The sequence below is a fragment of the Fringilla coelebs genome (assembly GCF_963513975.1).
Source record: "Fringilla coelebs genome assembly, chromosome: 5".
In the NCBI taxonomy this organism is placed as follows: Eukaryota; Metazoa; Chordata; class Aves; order Passeriformes; family Fringillidae; genus Fringilla; species Fringilla coelebs.
In genome coordinates this window covers 69105568-69129480 of record NC_140033.1, presented here as the reverse complement: position 1 = coordinate 69129480, position 23913 = coordinate 69105568, and the positions used below count along the sequence as shown (strand labels likewise).

General features: G+C 42.3%; 1 protein-coding gene across 7 annotated transcripts in view; it reads right to left on the bottom strand.

Annotated features, from left to right (window-relative positions):
• CALD1 (caldesmon 1) overlaps positions 1-23913 on the bottom strand; it is a 168056-nt gene that overhangs the window by 32677 nt on the left and 111466 nt on the right. Inside the window, exon 1 of one of the 7 annotated variants that reach the window (XM_084205960.1) lies at positions 16402-16612. The exons of the other annotated variants lie outside the window; for them this stretch is intronic. Coding sequence (XP_084062086.1) covers positions 16402-16448 — 47 coding nt within the window. The 5' untranslated portion in view covers positions 16449-16612. Of the gene's footprint in view, positions 1-16401; positions 16613-23913 lie in introns of those variants that run through there. 7 annotated transcript variants of the gene reach the window in all.

Genomic DNA, 23913 nt, shown 5'->3' with positions numbered 1-23913 from the left:
TGTAATTGCAGCACAATCTGCCCTCAGTGAGTCATAAATAAACCTGATCAATCTAAATTCTTTTTTCATTTTTCACAGGAGTAGAAAAAAACCTGCCTAATTTGAGCTGGATCCCACCACTCCATTCTAGAGGAGGCAGGGAGAAAGAATTGCTGTGGATCTGAACTCTGACTCCATTTCAAGAGTCAGAAACATGTGAAAAAAAATCCAAACAGAGAGAAAGCCTTTAGGATTTTTGAGCAGGCTGCTCAAATCTGCCTCCTTCTTCCTCCATGGCTCACTCAAATGTCAGCCTGGTTTTTATGCCTGCAGAAACACCTTGCAACCTCAGCAGTGCCCTCGCAACAGGGACTCAATCAGACACAACTGCACCTATTCAGCAAGCTCTTTTCCCACACTCCCCTGTTATCCTGGAGCTTTCACACGTATTACAGATTGATTTTGCCTGTGATCCACCCCAAGAAATGAGATCATCCATCCTGTACCAAACTGCTGCACCTCCAGCTTGCAACCCAGCCTACTTCTAGGACCTCTGCCCTTTATTACATAAGGCCACAGCAGCTGAAGTGATAACTCTTGATTTGTGACTCCAAATTTGTGTCAGATGGAGGATGTCAGTAAAATGTCCTCAATGACAGATTTCACTGCCAGGCTCAGCCTATAAAAGCTGAATTTGTTGGCCTTCTGTGCTCTTAGAAAGTCTTTCTATTTACCCAGGCTTTTCCTGAAAGGATGGGTGGGGTGAGGATGGACTTTGTTAAAATACCCACTGGGGAGTTCTCTTTGTGTCACTGTTGATGTTCAGTCCCATTTTATTTATGATAAAATATGTTTTTAATCTTTTTATTGTTTAATTTGTGTTATGATAGGCACACTTCAAAACCTGAATACAAACAGCTGATCAATCTTCACCTCAAAATAAAAAATAAAACCATAACAAGGGGACATGCTCCCACAGAGGGCTGTGCCTCTCTCTTTCAAGCTTTGCATGTCAATCTCAGCTGTATTTCATTCGAGTCATACCTAAAAATGTGCTGAATGGTGGGGGGCAGTTGTGGGTAAAACTGTTTTTTCAAATCATCTCTCCATCATTCAGTGAGAGCTGACAGCATTCTGCTCAGACCTGCTCAAGAAGATTCATTTTTTTATGAGGGAATGAGCAGAATTTCAGTCCAAAATGTTCATGCTTCAAAAAGATGTAGTGAGTGAAAACAGGGGATTATGGTGGAGACATGCAGACATGCCACCACAGTTCTCAGGCCAATGTTGTGCATGAATGCTGCTATTAACACCCATATTTTTCACATATTTCTCAATTTGACATGCACCTTTTTTTTTTCTCACATTGAATGTAGGAGAGACAAGTGGATAAAATTAACCAATGGCTGGAAATGAAACCCAGACAAATTAAAACTGGAAATTAAGCACATGTTTTGAACAGTGAGGATAATTACACACACAAGAAATGATGGAACATCCATCTCTGCATTAAGATGGATGCCTTTTTGGAAGTTATACCATGAAATAATACTGATTTTGGGGTTCATTGTAGATAGCTTGGTGAAATTCCACTGACACTCATGTATGGGAAGTTAGACTAGATTATATGGTGGCACCTGCTGGACTGAAACACTACAGCCTCCCATTTACAAACAGTACATGTTTCTCCTTTTGCCCACAATTTATCTCTGTCTCAGAAATATTTTTACTCTGTTTATCCCTCCATTCTCCACAAGCACACAGCCTGTACTTCTGAGCAGGCAGAGTACCCAGATATGCCCACAGTTCTTGGGCCAAAGCAGACACAGATGCACCTTTCAGTCTATTATGTTCTCATTCACTTCATTTTGATACTGTGTTCCTCATACACTTTCTTCTTTTTCATAGCTCCAAACATTTCAAGGACTATAGTTTTTTTCTTATCAAATATTTTTTCAGAAGAACATTTTTTTTCTGTCAGACCCAGCATCCTTTATTTCCTACCATACCTTTAGAAGCATTTCTTCTACCTTAAGCCTTGATCTAAAATACCTAAAGGCTAAAAATTTGGCCATTTTAACAGCACTTTTTTTGTTTCAGCTGAGCAAAAACTTTGGATTATTTACTTTGGTTAAGGACTTGGCTGGAAGATTGTTATTTTGTTTACATGACAAAACAGTTAAGCATGGGAAAGAAAAGGTCTTCTGAGAGGTTCAGTTTGTGATTTTTTTTTTTAATGGTTTATTTCTTTGATGTTTTTGGCATTTAGCTTTTTTAACAGGTAAGGAAAGAGTAGGTGCATTCATCCCTCTAACAGTATGATTTTGAAATCTAAGGTGCAAGCCATCCACATGGAAGAATGAAGGATAAAAAGTGATATGCAAAGTAAAAACCACATGGAAAAAGGTCTCCACAGTGACAACAAAAATCCTTGGTGATTACCAAATAATTAATGCCAAAACCATCCAGAGATTTGATTTCTTTGCTGGGGATGCAGATGAAGCCTCTAGGAAAGTCCCTGGCTTCCCAAATTGCCGGTTTCCATTGAAAATGCAAATTTCAGTTTTGTAGATGTCCAAGATTTCCAATGCCCTTTCTCTTTGCCTTTTTCCTGCTCACAGCAGCAGAGTCCCTTGGGTTTTAGACTCAAGCCCTGAAGCTGGGCCTCGCAGTTAGCTCCATCTGTACCATCCCAGCATTGCTCTGCACAAAGGCAGAATGACTCATGCACCAGCCTATTTTTCTTTTCTTTTTTTTTTTTTTCTCCCCCTTTCCTCATGGCTTAAAACTGATGATCTGTTTCATAATATGAAATGCAAGCAGATTCTGCAACCACAGCCACATAGCTCTGGTAAATTGCCTCTGAGCACCTCAGCATAAATCCAACACAGGGCTGCAAACATGAAGGGTAAAACCCTCCCGCTACCGAAACAATGTCAAATTTGCCTCCAACGTATATTATATTTAGATAAAAGTGCTTGCTGGAAATGTACCAGGGGGAAGCAACATAATTCTCTCAATATGTGAAGCCTAATGCTCTGCAGTTTTACTGCATAACAATAGACATGGCATTGACCTGCCAGTGAGCAGAGCAGCATATCCAATCTGTTCTAATTTAGAAGTTTCACATGGAAAAAAAAAAAAGAAAACAGAAAAAAAAGAAAAAAGAAAGCAGAAAACAATAATTGGCCAAGTGCCTTCTGCCTGATAAGTTTTTACTGTTTTCCTTGAAGCTTGGTGGAGTTTCTGTTTCTGTTTCCCTGGCAAAGATGGCAAACATGCAAAAAAGTGTACAAAGGAAGCTTGCTTTTCCAAACATGAAAAAAGTGGGAGTAAAACCCAATCAGTGTGCATACCACTGTGGTTAATGTGGTATTTGTTGACTCCAGAGCAAATTGCTTGCTGCCACCACCTCCAGCTCCTAATGCTTTATTGCATATAAAATCCAAAATAATTTATGCCACAGCCTTACCCAGTAAGTAATATTTCAGGCATATGACTTGAGAACAATGGGCATCTTGCCTAGCTGAGGCATAAGTCAGGCTTTACAGGATTTGCCCTAGAATGCACAATCCACATTTTCTACAAAGACAAATAAGAAGTTTTCTTTCTTGTGGTTTTGGGCTGCTATATTTAATATGGCTTTCAAGGCAATTTTATATGTCAAATTGCTAGCTTACTGATTGCATCCAAAATCAAGACCTAACTCAATGTGCAGTTTAGCCCAGTAGCTGCAGCAGGCAATTTCTTTTTGAGAAAATGTAGTTTCAACCTTAAAAAAATATTTCTGGTGTAATTTTTTTTTTTATTTCAAAGCTGCATCCTCAGAAATTAGCAAACAAGAACAAATTGATGATTTCAGGAAAGCACAAACTGAATTTACAATAAATCATGTATGAATTCCTGACCTAGAAACCCAGCCTTCAATTTCATCTGCTCATCTACTTTCACCCTGTTTACCAGCTTTGAAGGCTTCTTTAATGCAGCTCTCTAGGAAATAGAGAGCCTCTTAACAAACCAATGCTTGCCCTTCATTTCCTCCACAAAGATGAATAGGATTGCTGCATTTTAAGGGTGCTGTATTTTAAAAGGAAATGCAGGACCATGAGGATAAGGTCTCATACACACAAAGCTTCTTTAATTTCAACCTGCTCTTGCTCTACTGAATAACACGTAAGGACAAAGACTAACAAAGGTAACTCAGAGAATCACTTATTTGAGGAATGAAACATTAATAAACCAATCTCAGTCACACACCCTAGTTCTCTAATCATCATGCCCAATCTACTCACAATCAACTTCAATTTATTTACCATCCACCCCGACAAAACAAGAGATTTGTGAAACTGGAGATGGAACAAGGCTTTGGTTCTCAAAGATGACCAATTTCTGAGCAGAACTGACTTTTGCACTCCTGCAGTTTCTTCTCTTTGCAGGGTAAAATGAAGGACCACAAGCCAGAACTCTACAGAGGGTGAGTGCTGAAAGGAAGAACATTCCCAGCATCCCATGGATTGATATCAAGGACACTGCCCACCAATGGTGCTGGAGCCACCCTGAAAGGAGTTTTTCCATCTGTCACTGAAATTCTGCCATGCCTGGGGTGGATCAGACCGTGGGCATTGCATGGCTTCATATCCAAACCAGCAGCCACTGATTCAGGACTGACCCTGAAAATCATTCTGGATTTGGGACAGAGATGCTAAGTGGGGCAGGAAGGAGGAATATGGAAGCAGGAATAGCAGACTAGGTCTGTAGCACAGGAACAAGGGCAGGGAGGGAGGAGACAGACCACAGCAAATGGATGAGGAGCCTCCATCCCTGCAGTGGAGGGATTCTCTATCTCATCGATAGAGAAATACTGGGAGAACAGGGAAAAGGGAAATAGATCCTTCCAGGAATAGCAAGGACAGGGAAAGCAGCAGGACTGGGCAAGTGGCTGTCACCAACATCCAGCCAGCTCCAGAGGGATGTCCAGGGCCTGGACAACCACAACCCTCCATGACTGATGGAAGAGAAACTACCCAGGTTACGCATCACTCAGTAACCTCTGCCTGGACAGAAGGGTTCTGCAGTCTGAAACACCTAAAAACAGGCAACAAAACAGAATTTTTGTTGCTTGCTCCATTGAAGGTATGGGTGTTAGCATTAGTCTGGTCTCTGTGAAGCACCAAAACTGCTCTGTCTTTCCCAGGGGACCGGAGATTGTCATTAAATGACTATTGCTCAGAGCCAGACTGGTCCCTGAGGATGTCTGCTGCAGCTTTCAGAAATACAGCAAACACTGTGCTGACCAACAAAGTACAAGGCGTGTACTTGCACACAGGGAGTCTGGAAAAATAATTTTACCAGATAATTCTTCAGATAATAATAGAATAATCTTTTTTTATCCACTCTTTCCAGCACAAAATATGCACTAGGAGGACACAGCCTTAACATAGCACAGCAGACTATTGAAATAAATGCCACAAACAGGATAGCAGATGGAATGCAAGACCAGGACATGCACCAAAACAGAGCTGACTGTGAACCCTTATGCTAACTGAAATCAACCACTTGAGGGGAAATATGGCATTACAAATACAGCCAGTGCTACAACATGTGGTGAATGGAAAAAAAAAAAATTAATGAAAATCAGATGTCTCAACATTTTCTGGTACCGATTCCCCACGCACACCACTCACGGATGCTGTGCAGGTGTGGATTTTGTTTCAAGGGAAATTCATGGCTGTTTGCTTTTAGCATGGGCAAGCATCTCTCTCTTTCTGAGGTGTTTAAGAAGCCTACTGTCAACAGCCAAGGCGATTAGGAGACACTTTCAGTGAGGCAGCAGAGGAATTATTAGCGCGGATCACGTCATTTGCTAACAGGATTAGGGGCAGATACATTCCATGAATCCCTGTGAAAGCTAATCCTGATGTGTCTTCCACATTCATGAAAGGTAAAGAACCTTTCCATAAAACAGGTCTGTACAGCTCTGCAGGGTCATGCACGGCCCTTTGAACAGCACACTAATGGTACAACAATTTGCAGACATCGTATAACAGCACTGAGCAAATTAAACAGCTGGAGGTTTGAAATGCAGCCATTGTAACTACACCCACACAAACACAATAAAATAGCCAGGCTTTATCCTTTCAATTAGTTTTCCCTTAGATGTGCTTGTTCTTCTCGTATTGCTTCACTGTAATCCTTATTCCAGAGATGTAACTCCTAAGAAATTACCAAAGTCAGTGTTGGAGATACTGGCTGGAAAGCTGACTGAGCTCATGAGAGCTGATTAATCACACTGCAAATACAAATCCAAAAGCCACTGTTCTTTAAAAAGTGGGGGTGCAGGGGGGAAGAACAACCCTTTTCACAGAACTCTAGCATCCAACAAAAACCTCTTCCATTTCAAAGACTCACTAAGCAATTATCCACAATTTATAAGCTGTTCACAGAAGCATCCAGATGAAAACCAGGAATCACTGGAAAATAACAATTTGCTTGCCCTAAAAGTGCCCACAGCCTGGATACTTCCAAAGGGACATAGGCAGCTGTAAAGAGGCACCTAAACCAGAGAAACTGCCCTGTGGGGATATAGGGACAGGGTGCAATATTCAGTGTGATTTCAAACCACAGCAGTTATTATGGCACCCTTTTTGCTGTTGCTGCTGATAATTTCAGTGTCATTCTGGAACAGCAGTTCCACCCAGGGAGCCAGTCAGTAATAGTAATAGCTTCAATAGCCAGTCAGCTGCAAAATGCTTTACACAGGTGGGCAACAAGACAGGAAGGACAGCAAAGAGCTGCTGTGATAAGAAAGCAATACAACCTCTGGAAACTCACTGCAAGGGCTGCCAAAAGAGGATCTGATCCCAAAGGTGAGAGGAGACAAGCCCTGATCATCACCAGTTGCCGTCACCAAGAAGCAAAGCTGTCCAACAGATTCAGCTGACACTTTCACAGAGAGGGCAATCAAGAAATTTGTCATTAAATGTACATACCCACAGATGTTTAAGCCAAAGCTTCTGGTATAATCCATTAGATTCCAGAAGTGAATGCAGACTGATGGCTATTTTCCCCTTGTTATTATACTAGTTCTTGGCACTCGTTAAATTCTTTCCATCAAAAGATCCCAACGTGTTTTACAAATGTGAAGCAATCCTTGCAACCCTTCTGACTTCTGTGTGGTGAGTACTATGGCTGTTATAATGCCATCTTATGGAATGGAAAAACAGATCTACAGATCAAGGTACTACTTTTAGTCTAAACAGAGCAGATCTGGCTCTCTTTTGGCTGCACTACTTCACACCTGCTCCAAAATCTTGTTGAAGCTTCAAGGAGCACTTCCAGCAACTTCTGAAGGGAGCTGTTGTGGACTCCTTCCTCCCAGCCCCATCTCCAACAGCTGCACTCTGCTGACTTCCATTGCTCTAACAGAAATTACCCTGAGATAGATATTATCAGCATACCCACATCCTAATCCTGTCAGTGAAAGCCACTGACAGAATTATCCTGAGATGTATTTTTCTGGCATACTGAACAAAGAGACTTGCTTCCCTGAGCTCTCTCTGATCAAGCGATGGCCTGGCTCTCCTCTACATTTTAATAAAGCCTTCTGTATTTCCAAGGCAGTAGTCTACATTTTTAAAAAGAGGTGTGCCTGCTGGGAAATAGGAAAGGAAGGGCCAAAAGCAAGTTTAGCCCAGGGGGTCTTGTGGCCACGTCACGGGGGTCAGCAGGGCTCAACGCAGTCTGGAACCTTTTGAAACACTTGGTTTTGAGCTGAGATGCACTTAAATGCCTGAAAGTATGAGAAATGGGGAAACAAGGAGTGGAAACAAGGTGTGGCTTGCTGCCACACCCTTCTGCTTCTCAAGCTTCTACAGGTACAGAAAGCTCAGCAGGACTTGGTGAGGTAGGACTCCCAAAAGCTGATGGAGTGAGAGAACCTCAGCTCTACACCAGAGAGGTTTCAGTCCTAGAGAAACTGCAGGGAGCCACATGGGAATGGCTCTGTGCACCACAGCTCTCTCTGGTCCCTCTTTGGTGCCACAGGGGAGATGGACTGACCTGAATGCCAGCCAACCCTTCCAACACCAGCTCTTGCAGGACTTGGTCTTGATTCAAAGTCAAAACTTCTCCCCTCTCACCTGGTCTGCAACACAAGAGTGTTTGGGGTGTCACTGAGACTTCTACAACATTTGCACAGCAGGTGGATGCCAGAAACAACACCAGAGAGCAAACCTTACATTTGATCCAGCCATGCACTGCTCATCCAAGTATCCTCTTCCCAACAATCCATTGTTCCCATTCACAGACACAACAAAGTCCATGGCAAGGGAGATGCAATCCCATTCATCCTTTTATGAAAGTTCTCACTGAATTTAAGTCATGCAGCCTGAAAGGCACTGAGAGGGGCCAAAACCCAAGCACTGGACAGTAAATTCCCATTTAATATACAACGTTCCCGTTTAATATACAACCTTTGTAAAGCGAGGATTTGGCAACGCAAAATGACAAATACTTGGCACAACATAGAATTGGGACAAGTGTAAGAGAATTTGAATTCCTACTCACACAGAGTGGGGTCCAGCCTGTTGCCACATTTCAACTGAGATTACTAAGTAAACAAGAATATGGTCATTATCTACCTGGAGATAACCTTTAGCAGCTGCAAGGTAACAAAAAGGTCTAGGGATCAGTAATACTCTAAATTGGCAAAGTTAAGACTGCTCTTAATTCAAGTTAACATGCTGAGAGTAATGTTGCTAAATACAGGATTTCCAAGACTTCATTTGGCTCCTCTGCTCTACAGGCTCCTCTGTGAGATGCTTAAACTCCCTTGTGCTCCAGTTCCCATCTGACTAACACTCAGAAATGTTCAGTGAGAAAAATCACGCATTTCAGGATCCAGAGCACTACCTGCACCAAACACAGGTGGAACTGTCAAGCCAAACACTTCCAATCCTCTGCCAATGACGTGCTCTGGGATGCACTTAGGGGTGCTCCTGCCAGCTCAAGATGAGCAAGAGACAGACTTCCAGTGTTGGTGCACAGCTATAATCACATACAAACAGGTTTTCAGGACATTTGAGCAAAGTCTGCTCAAAATACCACCACCCAAAATGGTTCAGGGGCAATAAACATAGGGCTGGGGGGGAGACACTGTCTCCTACTTCAGCACTTCACGGAGTGGTGGGTGAGTTTGAAAGACAGAGAAGAATCCAGGAATTCAGGTAAGTAATTAACCCCATGGCTCTCCCAAAATGCCAAAGGACCAAATGCAGCTCTCAGACCTGCACAAGAAAGGAATATTTGTTCTCAGCTGAATGGGCTGCCAATTATCACTGATGCACATGCAGCCAGTGGGAAGATTTCACAGCCACAGAGATAAGGACTATGGGAACACCGAGATAGCTCTGCTACAGCATTCAGAGAGTTTTTTACCACTACTAAAGTTTGGTAAGCCTTGAGTAAAAGCTACACTTTTACAAATCTGAGAGCAACAAATCTGCTTTGCTACAGCCTTTATGGCAAATTTAATGGAGGAGCAAGGAGAAAATCAGTCCTCAAACTTCATCTTTCTAACTAAAGTAAAACTTGAGCTGGTTTTGGAAACAGATGTGGCCTCTGGTAATTAGGCTTTTGGGCTTTTTGCAATCCTGAGAAAGAAAACTGCTGACATGATGTGCCTGACCACTCCTGTTCCAGGAGGAGGGAGATGACTAAAGCCAAGATGCACAACACCATCTTACACGCCCAGAGCACATGCCAGTGATTTTCCTCTTGCAGGACAAACAGAATCCTAAAAAGAACTTCAGGCTTCACAGAGGAAAGAGGAGAATACACAGAATACACGCCCTAATTTAAAAATGGGATTCTTCTTTTATCGACATCACTGTGCAAGAGAATACAGTAAGGTTGGAACACACTCCATTTGGGCTTTGCAAAATAATCAAATAAAGCACTATCAAGAGATGACTGAAAGGGAAAAATTAAAAAAGGGGGGAAAGGAAACACATGGCAATGGAGAATGTCACTGTAGCACATGGAACAACCTGAAAATGACCCAAGAGACTGCAAAGGTTCCACCAAGGCCATATCAGTGTATGATGATTGTATCACTGAGTCACAAACTGACACATTTGCTGATTCACAAACTCTACTAAATCAGGCACAACAGAAGAAGTCCAAACAAACAAACAAAAACAAACCCAAAACAAGACAACCCAAAAAACCCCCAAACAACAAAATCCCATGGTAAGGAAGGAGCCAGGACAGCAAGAGTTGTGATGTTAAAAGGTATTTCTGTAATTACACTGCAGCAACTCCAGGGCTGAACAAATTGCAGATGGAATCTGGCAAGCCAAAAACCTCCTGTTCAGAAACATGTAATATACTTTTATGCTTAAAAAGGCCTGTGGGCAATTTGGCTTCAGCAAACCAAACAGAAGCCAGAATTTTACATCCTGTACTGTCAAGTGCATGGGTCTCAAGGACACACCTCTAGAACAGGCCTCCACATTTCCAGAAGAATTATGGGGAAAAAAAACAAATGCACATGGATGGCTTCTCCAGGAGCTTTTTTCTCAATTTTTTAAAATACATAGCACACAATTTCAGAGATATTTTTCAATAATATTCAGTCTGGAACCAGAATCACCTTCTATTTTTTTTGTTCTGTAATACAGCAACATTTGCCTCAAGGATCTGCAGCAGGAGGAGATCCTGCTAAAGAGAGGTACAAAGAAATTGAAAGTGATCTGAAAAAGATTCAGAGTGAGACTTCTTGCAGAGACTTAATCCCCTCCAGTTGGTAGGCCAGGTTCTGCTGGAACCAGTCTTGCTCATGAAAAACTGAGTATTTCCCACTGTTGCTTCGTCAAGGTGTGTGGAAAAGTGATGGATGGGAATTAAAAAAGAAGACAAAGTTAGCCAAGTTCCTCATCTGTAAGAGAAATGCTGGCTGAGGAAGGGTCTGAATACAAACAAGCATCTTGCAAAAAAAAACCCCAAACCCCACCAATCCCCCCAAAAGGAGTTGTTTATTAAGCTTTTGGGAGTAGTCCACCCCTAATGGTCCATCTGTATATTTTGCTTAATGTGAACTGGTACATCCAACCCCTGCTACTAAAGCTGTTTATTTTCCTTTTCTGCTTTATTATCATCCATTTGTCTTTCACACCCTTTCCATACAGCAAGCTAACCTCAATTTTGACAGGGTATGTACTCTAGGATTACTATGGTGGGGAGTAGAGGAAAAAAATTGCTTCACAAGTGATGCCAGCAAATGCACAGTATTCAGAAGAAAATAAGCAAGAGTGTGACAGAGAAAACTGGGTATTAGTGACTAAATTAACCATTATTCCTCCTACAAGAAACACACCAGAGCACCAGTTGGAAAGGGGGCAGACACTTTACATCAGTTTCAGTCTCCTGACGCAGCACAAAGTGAATTTAGGCAGAGCCAATACTTGGCTTAGTAAAACCCAAAACATCAGCTTCTGCCCTCGTTTGAGGGCAGAAGCCATTCACCATAATTCAGCTGAAAAGTTAAGGAACTACACTGAGTTCAGATGTGAAGCCTGTACTTAAGCCTGGGATGTGCTGCTCATCTCTGGAATTCAATATGCACATCCAAAGCAATTGGAAGGAAAAAACAGATGAGCCATCAACTGAACCTTGTAGCCAGTACTTTGATTCAATAGTGGGTTTTGGAGAAGAGAGAAATTGTATTGAAATACTTCAGAGTACAGGGTGATTTTTCTGACAGATTCACAAACTGCTTCAATGCTTTAGAGGTAAAAAAAAAAAGCCCACATGGAAAACAGTTTTCCAAAGTGCTTGCTGTTCCCCAAAAAGGTGATTACAGCATTGCACTGCTGGACTCACAAAAATGTCTCATTACCACATCCAGCTTGAGTGTCAGAGGGAGACTGCACAGCAGCAGCTGAGCATTTGTGGAAAGGAGAAGGAAGAAGGGAGGGCAAGGCAAAAGGGGGAGTGGGGGGAAGCCCTCCCTGCCTGCTCTGCAAAGGATTTGAGCCGCAGAAAAGAGGAACCGTGTCAGCAAATGCCAAACCAATGCGGTACCTGCCAAACCGCACCTTATCCTTCTCAATCAGCAAAAAAAAAAAAATGATCCACTGCCTGATTTCTCTTAGCTCACCAATAAAGGGCTGTTTTTTTCCCTTATTAGGACAGTCTCCATGCTGTAAAATTCCGGCTCTAATAAGCGCCTTTAACAATATGTGCTGCACATCAGCACAAAAAGAAAGCAGCTAATAAAAGGAAGGCACAGGAGGAGAATAAAAGGGCTGAGTCCTAAATTAAAAAGGACAACATCAGCTCAGCTTGGGCTCCAAAATTTGATCATAGATTTTATGAAATGGAGAATTAAAATTGGAATGGATAAATGTATGAAGGCTAACATTATACAGATATGTAATTATAAACTTGGCTCTGCAGCCACTTATACATGCAAGCTGCCTTACTGAACTCAAGGAGATTTTTTTCACCACATTTAAGAGCTTACACATCCCAAAACATAAATCAAATAGTCAGTACATGAAAATAGTGCAAGAAAGGGTTTTTCAAATGTTTTGGGGTTTTTTAACAAAGTAAAATGTGGATAGAGGGGAAAAGTTACAGTAAGTTGAGCCTCTGTATTTCAATTTTTCAATAAAAAATGGAAGTGTTTTTCTTGTTTGGATTTAATTTACTGGACATAATTGACTTCATCTGCTTTATACAGAAATATGTACCTATTCTGAGGAGCAAAGAGGGCCTAAAGTAATCACCAGAGAATTTCCCTGAGTTTTTCCTGTTTTACTCTGAATTGGGAAGAGAGTGGATGGGGGGTGCAGGTTTGGCAGGAGAGGGGAAGGCAGGGGTATGAAGAAGGAGGACAAAGCTCTACCACCCCCATCCACCACTGGTTGAACACCTAGGCCAGCAGTGTGGCTGTGGAGGAGCTATCTGGATTTAAGATCTGCACTAATAATGAATTTTCTGGTTTTGCTGAAGCAGAAGCAAAAACCCTTGTCAGAGTGAAGTGATATGGAAAATGTTCAGGGCTGGTTTGTTTTGTTTTGTTTTTAATTCAGCCTGGAACAAGAAAGCAAATCTTTCATCTAAGTTTTTTTTTTTTTTTACTTTTTACTTTTCTCTTTGAAAGATAGGTCAATTGGAATCAAAGGATTTTTAAAAATCAGAATTCTTTATTTACAAACAGCAAAGGTGCAACTCACTAATTTCTTATGAAGAAAGTATAGAAAAATTCATTAAAAAATAAAGAATTTCCTATTCTTTTAATTTAGACAAAGCCAATTTCAGAAACCTGACATGAACTCATAACCAGCTCTGCTCTGATCTGTTCTGAAAGAGTTCTGGCCAAAACTCTCCCATATTTTCTAGGTTTTACTAAGTTTACCTTTCATCAGAAGCAGTTCTCACAGCTCATTTCAGGCATTTGGATTCACAGCAAGTTCCTGGCTTGAACCAAGGCTTGCACAGGGTAGAGAATTCAGCTCAGAATTTTCATAAAACCCTTCCAAGTCACTTGTTCTCTGACAAAACTTTAGATGCTTGATGCTCACAGTCTGGAATCAAGACTGAGGTGGATGCTCCAAACTCCACCCCAGCTTTGTGCTCCTGAGAGCTTTTCTTATGCTGAAAAGAACAACTTTCACTGGGGCAAGAAGGCTGCAAAATATCAGATGCTTCCCTATAGACCTGTCCTTTCTCTGCCACAGAATCTCCCACTCAAAAATGCTTCAGTTCCTTGTGTAGATTTGTCCCTGATGGGGAAGAGCCACTTTCAGAAATTGAGCCTGGGATTCTTTGCTTCCAAACCAGAAAAATATCCTCACTACAGGCAAACACCTTTGTGTGTCTTTTCTGCAGTTACATTATGGCCTTCTTGTATTACCTCAGCAATGTAAAAAGGCTTTTACAAATTAAGGATTCAGGCCTTTGCCCACTGGGGAACAGGAATAAAGAGCATGGTCAAAAGGGAAGACCAGAAGAAGGAGAGAGCTTCAAGTGAAAATTAACAACATCAATTTTGGAGCAGAATAACCAGATAACACAGTGCTACCAACACCACTGCTATCTGTGGAGGAGTCCTCTTAAACACCTCTCTTCTCCTCAAAAATTAGCTGAAATCAGTCTCGAGCATCCAGCAAAGACACAGAAAAGATGACCTACAATACAAAGAAAATGCTGAAAAAGCCTGAGTGTCCAACCACCCAACTGAAGTTTGAGCAGAAGTTATCATATGCTGGAAGAAAATATTCTACCTGTTGGCAAAGAGAACTTGTGCTTTCTCTAGGAACTTGCACAGTAAACACTTTAGTGTCCAGCACAGCGAGCCAAGCCAATCCCTATACATTCATTAAACAGACTTCATGTTTTCAGGCCAACCGGAATTTCTTGGCTCCACTGAGAGCTTCTGCTTTTAATTTCTAGTGTATCAAATGCTAACAGGATTATATTCAGCTATTTAGCAATTACAAAATTTTCTACAAATACCACAAGTCCACTGAAAGCACAGAAAATATCTTGAAACAACACAGATGAAATGATCATATACAGGGGCCATTAGAGGACATTCGCAAGAAGTTAACAATCACATTGTACCTCATTCAAAATAATGCAATAACAGCCTCCTCCTCTTCCCTGGAGAGTCTCCAGAGAGTGAACTTATAAGGATTTTAATACTCCTTTTCTTTTCCCATGCAATCTCCTGAGAAGCCACGAGCCCTTGGAATGGTTACGTTATTCCTCAGCCTGGGAAGGGCAGTATTTCATCATGTATTTCTCTGAGCAATGCTTTGAAGAAACCTCTGTGGGTAATGCTAAAGGTGTCTTCCCTCTTTTGGCCTGAGGTCATGGAGATGTTTGTTACAAGGGAATAAATCAGTTCCCAAGTTCTGGCCACACATTTGATTTCTCTTCAGAGTCCTTGCCAGAGAGAACTTTGCTTTTCTTCCCCAAGCCATGCTACCGTGACTCTTGACAAAAGAAACCCATGTCTGGTTTTCAAGGTGTGTCTGCTCTTGTTAGAAGCTGTTACAGGACCCAGAACTCTCAAGATACAGCAAAACAACCCTACAGTAGCTACCCAAAAGGATTGTTTTCACTAAGGCGGAATTTCACTGATTTTAGTGAACTCCCTTCACGCTAAAGCCAACGCTTTGCTCCCAGCTTTTACTCCCCCAACACATCAGACATGGCAAGCACACTGCTGGTTCCCTCTCCTGCCCAAAAGGGACTGGAGGAGAATATCTCCCAGCAAGGATATCCAGCGGCTCCCAGTGTTTTAAACAAAACAGCCAGACTCTGACACCTCACTAAACCAGGTCCAGACTAAACCAGCACAGACTAAAAAGGATCTCAAAGTCACCTCAGGGGTCCAGCCTGCACTCAGGGCCAGCTCCCCACATCAGGTGTCACAAGTCAATGTTTTCATCACTTAGATAATCAATAAAGTGTCCAAATCTCACCTGCTTTGCCCCTTCCCCTCCCTTGCTTTCCCCTGGCACTGAGAGCAGAGAAATTGGTGCTGCCCCATGGCTGGTCCCTGTTCCCACACACAAGTATGGGAGGGCTGGCTACTGTGGCTTGTGGCTGTATTTCACCACAGAAAAACACACAAAAAATGTCATCTGACATTCTCTCAGTTAAATTATTATTTTTTCTACCCAGTTTCTGAAATCACAGTGAAGGATTTCAGATCCCTGGAAGGGACTTCTTGGAGGGGATGAGTTTCTGAAATCCCTGAGCTCCCTCTCCCTCCAAGAGCACAGGATTTCATGCTGGAAACTCTAAAAAACAGGCATAGAAATCCCAGTTTCTCTTCAAAACCTCTCCCAAGCTTTAAACCAAACCCTTATATAAATCCCAGCAATTTAGAAACATAGCAGTGTCCTGTTTCCTACCCATCAACTCGTAAAGCAGACCAACAAAACAATGCAGGACAGGAATAAAGCAGATTATATTCCTGGCAACATTACACAGGCTAATTGATTTTCTCCTCTTGCTTTCCCTTCCACATTCAGGCATGAATGTGCCATGAGGACTTTATTTACTCAGTGAATTAAGCAATCTGAGTTACGTGAAAGCTTTCACACTAGCTATGAAACTTCTGCAAACTTCCCACCAACAGAACTCCAACTAGCAGCCAGTTCTCCCACCATATCCTTCTACCACTGAACAATTTGAATTCTGCAATTCAGGAGAGAGAAATGCATGAATACAAAGATTTTTAGACAACAGAGCACAATACAGAAAAAAAAAAAGGAAGCAAAATAATCCAATCTATTGCTTATTCCCCAGCTGCCCAGCTGTTCTGTTCCATTTCCACCACCCCAGCACTCCCTACACAGCACCAAAAGGCTGAATCCATACAGGTATAACAAACTGGCAACTCACTTGGAAAGGCTGGACAAGCTCTGCCTGCAGTATGACCTGCTGATCATGTCTGCAGAGGATGAATCAGTGCAAACTGCTGGCAGCTCCAGGGAGCAAATGGACGGATGATCGGGGCGTGGAGTGAGATAATAAAAATGCCATTATCCTTTCAGGCATGTGAGACTCATTGGATGCTCTTTCCACCCCACACATTAACCATTTGGTTGGTCCTGCAGCTCCTGGAATGACACACTGTATTTGCCTGTTGTCAAGCTGTTATCTCTCTTGCATCCCCCTCCCCTTTGTGATCCTATGATTTTTTTAATTTTTTTGTACTGTATTCTCTCTAATAGATCCTCCTCATCATTTCTCAGCCCCCGGTTACAGAAATTCCTGCAGATTCCTCAGCTGCTCAAGCTGCCTGACAAACTCTTTCTTCCCATTCAGCTTTCACAAGAAGGGGTTCTGTCCAGGCAGCTCATCTGAGCAGCCTCAGCCCTGCACAGAGGTGCCTTTGCAAGCATTTGCTCACAGGAAAGTCACATTCCAGCCTGCTGAGAGATGAGAGCACCCAGATATAAAATAATGGTCCGGGGAACAAAAGGATTTACCATCCTTTTGATAGTAAATCACTGCCTAAGCATTTTGCAGGCACTTGCAGCCAGTCTAACTTGTGAAAGGTCAGGCTGGATCAGACAGCTCGAGACTGAGGGTGGTTTCTAAACACAAACACAAGGAGGTGGGGAGTTGAAAGCTCAACTGCAGTCAAGGTAGAACCATCTTTTGTTTAACAGCAGGATTAAAACCGGGGCTGGAGCTGAACCCAGTCTGAGAGACTGTCCTCAGTGTTCCTCCATGTCATCCAGTGAGCAGGGCAGGAAATAGAAATGCAAACAGTGATGTAAATCAGTTACCAGTTTCATATGCTTGGCTCTCCTACCCCTTCCCCTCAAAGCCCAAAAACGTGAGCAAACTGAAACCACTCACTGCGCAGTCCTGCAGCTCTTCCAGCCCGGGCTGTGATCTCCTTACCCCTCATAAATTACCAGAGTGGGTGTGGATGGATCAGCAGCCCAAAGGGAAATCTCTGCTAGGAGCTCTCCTGTCGGTGGGGAGGAATGTGTGTGGGTTCAGCAGGTGGCACTCTCACCTTGGGGTGACACCCAGGCCACCCTCTGCACAAAGCCACGGCCAGGGCAGCATCAGCCCTGACTCCTTTTTCCTCAGAGCTTCCAAGAATCCAACAGCTGCACTTTGTTCAGGATATTAATTTAAGCTATGCTTAAGTCCTACAGGCAATAACTGATCTTTTTTCCTCCCAAAAACTCTTTCCACTTTTGATGAGATAGATTTTTTGGGAAAAGGTAACAATCCTATGCTTTATAGAGAGCTGAATGATTCCCCTGCACAAGGGCTTCTTTACACACACACAGAAACAAGCCTGCAGTGCCCCATGAAGTTGCTTTTATTCATGTACACCTTCTGTAGGCCCAGCCCTTTGTTCTAAAGTACACTAAACCACGCATCTTTTGGTGTATAAAGATGTAGGAGCAGGGTCTGAAGTGTATAAAGATGAAGTAGGGTCTGAAGCAGCTATAGATCCTTGTACTTCATAATCCCTTTAATATTTGGAAGCCAAATGTTTGTTGTTTACTTCAGCACCTTAACCAAGAGGGATACTTGCAGAACACTGTGGCCCTGAGGTGAAGATCTTGCATATGGAGCAGGAAGAGGCAAATCACCTCCCAGGTAATCTCAAAAATCCACATGGGCATCTAAAGCACAAAAAATGATGGGGCAGGAGACGTGTCTCAACCTGCATTCCTTGTATGCCCTGATGCTTCAGAGATCTAGGACACCAAAACCCCTAAGGAAGACACTAGAAAGAGAAAAAAAAAAAAAAAACACAAAAAAACTAGAGCAAACAAATGCTAACCACACTAGAGCACTTGTGAGGTGTCATTCATGCCAATGAACTCGAGGGAAATGGCTCCAGCAGAGTGTCAGGTCATCTATTGCAGCAATGAAAGGGCCTTTCCTATTTTCTGAACATTAAAAGCAGTAAAAGGAGGAGGAGGAAGGAGACATGAGAGCTTTCCAAAAAGGAAATTATTACTGGGAGGTTCCAATGTCTACTCATACTAACAATAAGAACATCCAGAGGTCATCCAGAGAGCCACTTAATATTTTGTTTGTTATTTTTACTTTAACCATTCCTGCAGGAAAGGCAGAGTTTTCACTGAGCTGATCAAAAAAGCCTGTGAATCTTTGTTTCTTTTGAAGTGACAGTGAATTTAGAACCTGACAGAGGCATTTGTCCAGACCATTACTTTCCATATGTAGCATATTCCTTTCTGTACCTATTTGCCAGCAGGGAATTCGCTGTGATGCTCACTGTTCTTGTCCTGTTATTCAAATACCTTCATGTTTCTTTAGCTGTTTGGTCCACGTTGAGGCAGTTTTGAAACAGGCAGCTTACAGAAACGTACCTGATGGGCTTCAGAGACAGTAAATAGCTCTCCCTGCACTGCCCCTTCTCTGTGCCACAAGCCTGAAATAAGCAGGCAGACTTGCAGAGAGGTTTGCAGAGCTACTGGCATTTTGCAAGAGAACAAATGTTTTTTATGAAAATCCATTCTAATGACATTAACATCTGCTCCTTATTTGAAGAATATTTTTAACTGTTCCCTCCCTGGGAAAATGAAAGATGCCACAGTTTCTTTCATGTTCTCACGGAGCAGACAAACTCTGCTGGCTTTTTTTTGAGGTCTGTTCTGAAATGCCCCAATAGAGTTCACTGCAGGGAACTCAGTGGATGCATCTCACAGGGCAAAAAGCATCTGCATTCACCATCCTAGGAGATTTCATTCTAGGACACTGGCATGTGAGCAGGGAATTTATTTCACAGATGAACAACACTTTGTGTATTAAATCACATGCTGAAGGTAAAGTCTGGCAGCTCATACATGAACTCTTGGAGAATATCTCTTGAGCACTTATAAAAACAAGACTATGCACTTTGTCATCAAATAATGCTGAGCTGTCTCTTACAATGTATATTTTTTCCCAAGTCAAGCTGTAAATATCCCAAGTACCAGAGGTTCTGCCATTTCCCATTCATAAGTTTTCCAAGCTCTTTCAGGATTCAAGACTAAGGATCCATCCTACAGCTATGATATCTATTCTTCCTTTGATTCTTTACCTTTATCTCATGCTTATAACTACTTGGGTGCCCATAAAGAGCAGCAGCGTCAAAAAATTCAATGTGTTCAATGATACCTGTGAGTACCCAGATGCCAATAATGCAGATTGAAATTCTCTTTGCTCCAACTGTTCCTGGAAATAGGCAATTTCAACAACAGGTTTTACATGGGATTATTGTTACTTTTAAAATATTGGAGGCATGCTGCAAAGATAACTATTCTCTTCAAGCTTGCTCACAAAAGCCAAGCTCTTTCAGGATTCAAGACTAAGAATCCATCCTGCAGCTAGGATATCTATTCTTCCCTTCATTCTTTATCTCACGTTTATAACTACTTGGGTGCCCAAAAAGAGCAGCAGTGTCAAAAAATTTAATGTGTTCAATGAAACCTGTAAGTACCAAGCTATGTAGTGTGGATTTATGTATTAAAATACATACTCAAATTGAAATGTGTAGGCTTGGGCATCTGCATGTGCAAATCACGGAGGCACACACAAGCAGAATTTGCATGTTCACACTGACACACCAGCAGGTAGCAAATGCCTGATCAGAAGATAGAACTATTTGCACAGACAGGTTCTGCAGGACTGGGAGCACAAGCCTTGTACATTAGAATGCAAGAGCCTGCAGACCACAATTATAAACACTTCCAAAATATGTAGCTCCAGATAAGACCCACGCAGCATTCAGTCCTGTCTGATGCCTGCTTTGCTGAGACAGGATGGATTTGGATAGCCCAGCTGAGCCTGGTCCTCAACAGGGAAGAGAATTTAATGTTCTCTGACTGTCCTCAGTTTTTGAGGTGATATTATCCAGCTTTTCACACAGAAAAGTTACTGACTGCATGTATGGTTGCAATAGTAAACAAGACAAACTCTAAGACAAGTGCTAAAATCATATTCCAAGAATTATCACTGTAAATTGAAACTTGAATAGAAAAACATATTTGCTGCTATTTGCGTTCTCTATCAGCTGCCAACAATGTAGATGTAAAGTTTTCTTTGCCCCAACAGTTTCTGGCAATAGGTGATTTCAACAACAGGTTTTATATTAGATTATTGATGTTTTTAAAATATTGGAGGCATGCTGCAAAAATAACTATTCACTTCAAGCTTGGCCACAAAAGCCAGAAGGAGCCACAATGTGGTAGGTGTGATACAAACACAGGTGATAGATGCATCTCCAGGCAAAACAGGCTCTGCCTTGATTTTACTGCTGAGAGGGCATGGGTGGAGGCCTCAGCTACAGCTCCTTGACAGACAGATCAGTAAACATCAGCAAACTCAGAGTGTGAGATGTTGGATCTGTTCACCCTGTGTGCCACCACATGCCAGCAAGAGCATCCAGTGTCTTGGTCCAGCCTGGAACCAGGGTCTGATGGAGCTTTGGGCTGGATCCTTCACTGCTGGGACAGCTTTCTGTGAATGTGTGCACACAGCTCTGGGGGGAGAGGAGCTTTTCCTGCTGGGCCAATTTATGGAGACCTTCCTGTACCTAAAGCTCCTGTCTTATGACACTCTGAATTTTACTGGTGAGCAATACCCAAGGCCCAGTCAGGACCTCACTTCACAAACAACCCCATAAACTCACCTAGCAAAAGCCATCAAAGGCAGCAACTGTTCAACAGCTTATGCTGGAACATCTCAGAGATATTCAAAATGCAAACTTGACCAGAAACACTCAGTTTGGACCTTTGCTGTCCCTGAACTGACAGTGGATCCTCAGCCCCCTGCTTTATGCAGGTTAATGCTCAATTATGCTCCTGTCTGACTGGACCAGTCATTTCCAATATCTGGTGCTGGCCCTTAGGTGTTCTAGAAGCAGCTTTATTTCACTGGCTGCACAGGGATTACCAGCTCACTGGATGCTCCCAGGAACTTTTGGAGAGCAAACAGTGTCAGTTTATTTAATAACTTTCATAGTGAAACTAAAATCTTGTCCAAATCATGTCTCTTCTGATTTAATTAAAAGGCACCACACATACTGCACTGCTCTGTTAATCATTAACAAAGTTAATTCAAGACAGAAGATGAGTCTTTCCTTTTCTTTTCTTTCCTTCAAAAGCCTCCAGCCAGCGGAAAACTTTAAAAAAAATTCCAAAAAAAGACCAGTACAGTATGATTTTTGTTAGAATGGTCAACACTTCAGTATGCTTCTTCCCTTTCTTCTGTATTTCTAATTCCTACAGGAATGCATGTTAAAAGAGAGGAGTTGGGGTTTTTTCTCTTGCTTGGCAAAATACCTTTCCTAAATTTTCCAAATATTGCCTGGTCTTTGCGTCAATATGACAGTCATTGGGTTTGACAGGAATCAGATTGCTAAACCCACACAAAAATGCTTGGGAAATTAGGAGCTGGTTATACATTCAACTTCATTCAAATCCACTTTAGCAAACTGGCAGAGGGTGGATCTGAGCTGCCTCTGTTGCTCCTTCCCTTCCATGGCTCACAGCAGAGGTTCATCTCCACACTGACCCGGAGACTCAGCTCCTGCTGTCTGACAAATCTCCTTAGCACTCCCATCCAAACCATTCTCAGTTTCCAAGATGAGCAATAGATCAAACTTACTCTCCCTGTGCAGCAAGCCTTGCCAGCTTCCTCCAGGAGGAACCAAGCAGGGCATTAAATGCAGTGCAACACTGCTCAAAAAACAGGATATATCCAACACCTACTTTTCCAACAGTTCTCCTTTCTTGAAGGAGACAAAACAAAACCACACACACACACAAAAAAAAAAAAAAGAGGTTTCTTTACTTTCTTCTCGTCTTAGGGAAATCTAAACACAAAATCTTCCAGTCTCATCTGTGCAATCTAGTGGGATTCCCCTCTTGAAAGCAACAAAGGGCAGGGGCTGAACACTTCCACAAGTCCTGTCATATCAGATCAGGAGGGTGCTCCATCAAGGCTGGATTCTTGCCTCCAGCCATGGCTCATGCCTAACATTTTAGAGGAAAGCAGTGGGAAAAGGAAAAAATGCAAACCCCACTGCACCTGGCCCGTGGAGCAGAGTTCTCCCTGCACACAAAATTCCTCTCTGCCTGCTCTGCTGGGGCTCTGCCACAACCAGGCCTTGCAGGCTTTCAAAAGAAGAAAAAAAAAGTGATTTATTGTGTGGTAATAGACACAAAATGGCACCAAGAAATTAAAACTGAATCACTGTACCACAGGGCATAGTCTAAAGCTGAACATGGGGAGGTTTAGGTTGGACACTGGGAAGAATTCCTTCAGAGAAAGGTGATTAGATATTGGAATGGGCTGCCCAGGGAGCTGCTGGAGTCACCATCCCTGGAGGTGTGCAAGAAAAGCTGGATGTGCCTCTCAGTACTCTAGCTCATTGTGGTCATAGGCTGGACTCAACCTCAGAAGTCTTTTCCAAATTAATTTATTCTGTGATAAAAGTTCAGTGATTGCATCACAGCACATGCATCGAGGACATAATGATCTGAGAACTTAAATTACTTAAATTTAGTGCCATAAAAGACCCAGCTATATTTTTTCTTTGCGTGCTGAAGTGCTTATTTCTGCACTGAAGTACCTGGAAGCTGTTGCAATTTACAAAAACACTGTGTGAACAATCTAATGTTAGGCACTCCATGTCTGCTTCCCTGCTTCTCCTGGAAAATGGCTCTCTGGCCATTGCTTACCCCACCAGGACAGGACAGGTGCAGCAGGTAAAGCAGCTGTGAGTGTTCACCTGTGTTTAAGGGAAACTGGAAAATGCTGAATTACTTCCTTCTCACCATCTTTGGAACCCAGTGGCTGGACCACTCCCACAAGGATCAGCATCCCTGTCACTAACCAAGATCCTCCCTTTCAACTCAGCTCCTCACAGAAACTGAAAAAATTGGAAAAACTGACAATAAGGGGCTTAAGAGAAATGTAGCCTTGCCCAAAACAGGCAGACTTGTCTTCAAGGAGATTTAAATTAAGTAGCTATCAAAAGAGTCAGTAGCAGTCCAGTATGCAAAGAGAAATATCAACCACTGGCTACAAAGAAAAATAATTTCCTTTTTCCAATGGCAAACCACCCCTTCAAAACCTGCCAAAAGCTGCAGCCTGAGTTTTAGAGCTGTGGCTATACTTTCATGCCCTGATGATGTTTTGTGCCCTGAGACATGGCTTCAGAGTGTCACATTTTGTGAATAAACCTCATGGGATGGGAAGGATTCCTGGAACTCCTCCTGCAGGAGCTCTCACAGGGTTTGGAGGTTCAGGAGTGATTAAAGCATATGCAGTATCACAAACTTCCTCCCAAAATTAGCCATTATAGCAGGAATTTACCCTTCCAATCTAAAATCTTACATCCAGAAAGTGAATTTTCTATCATTCCAA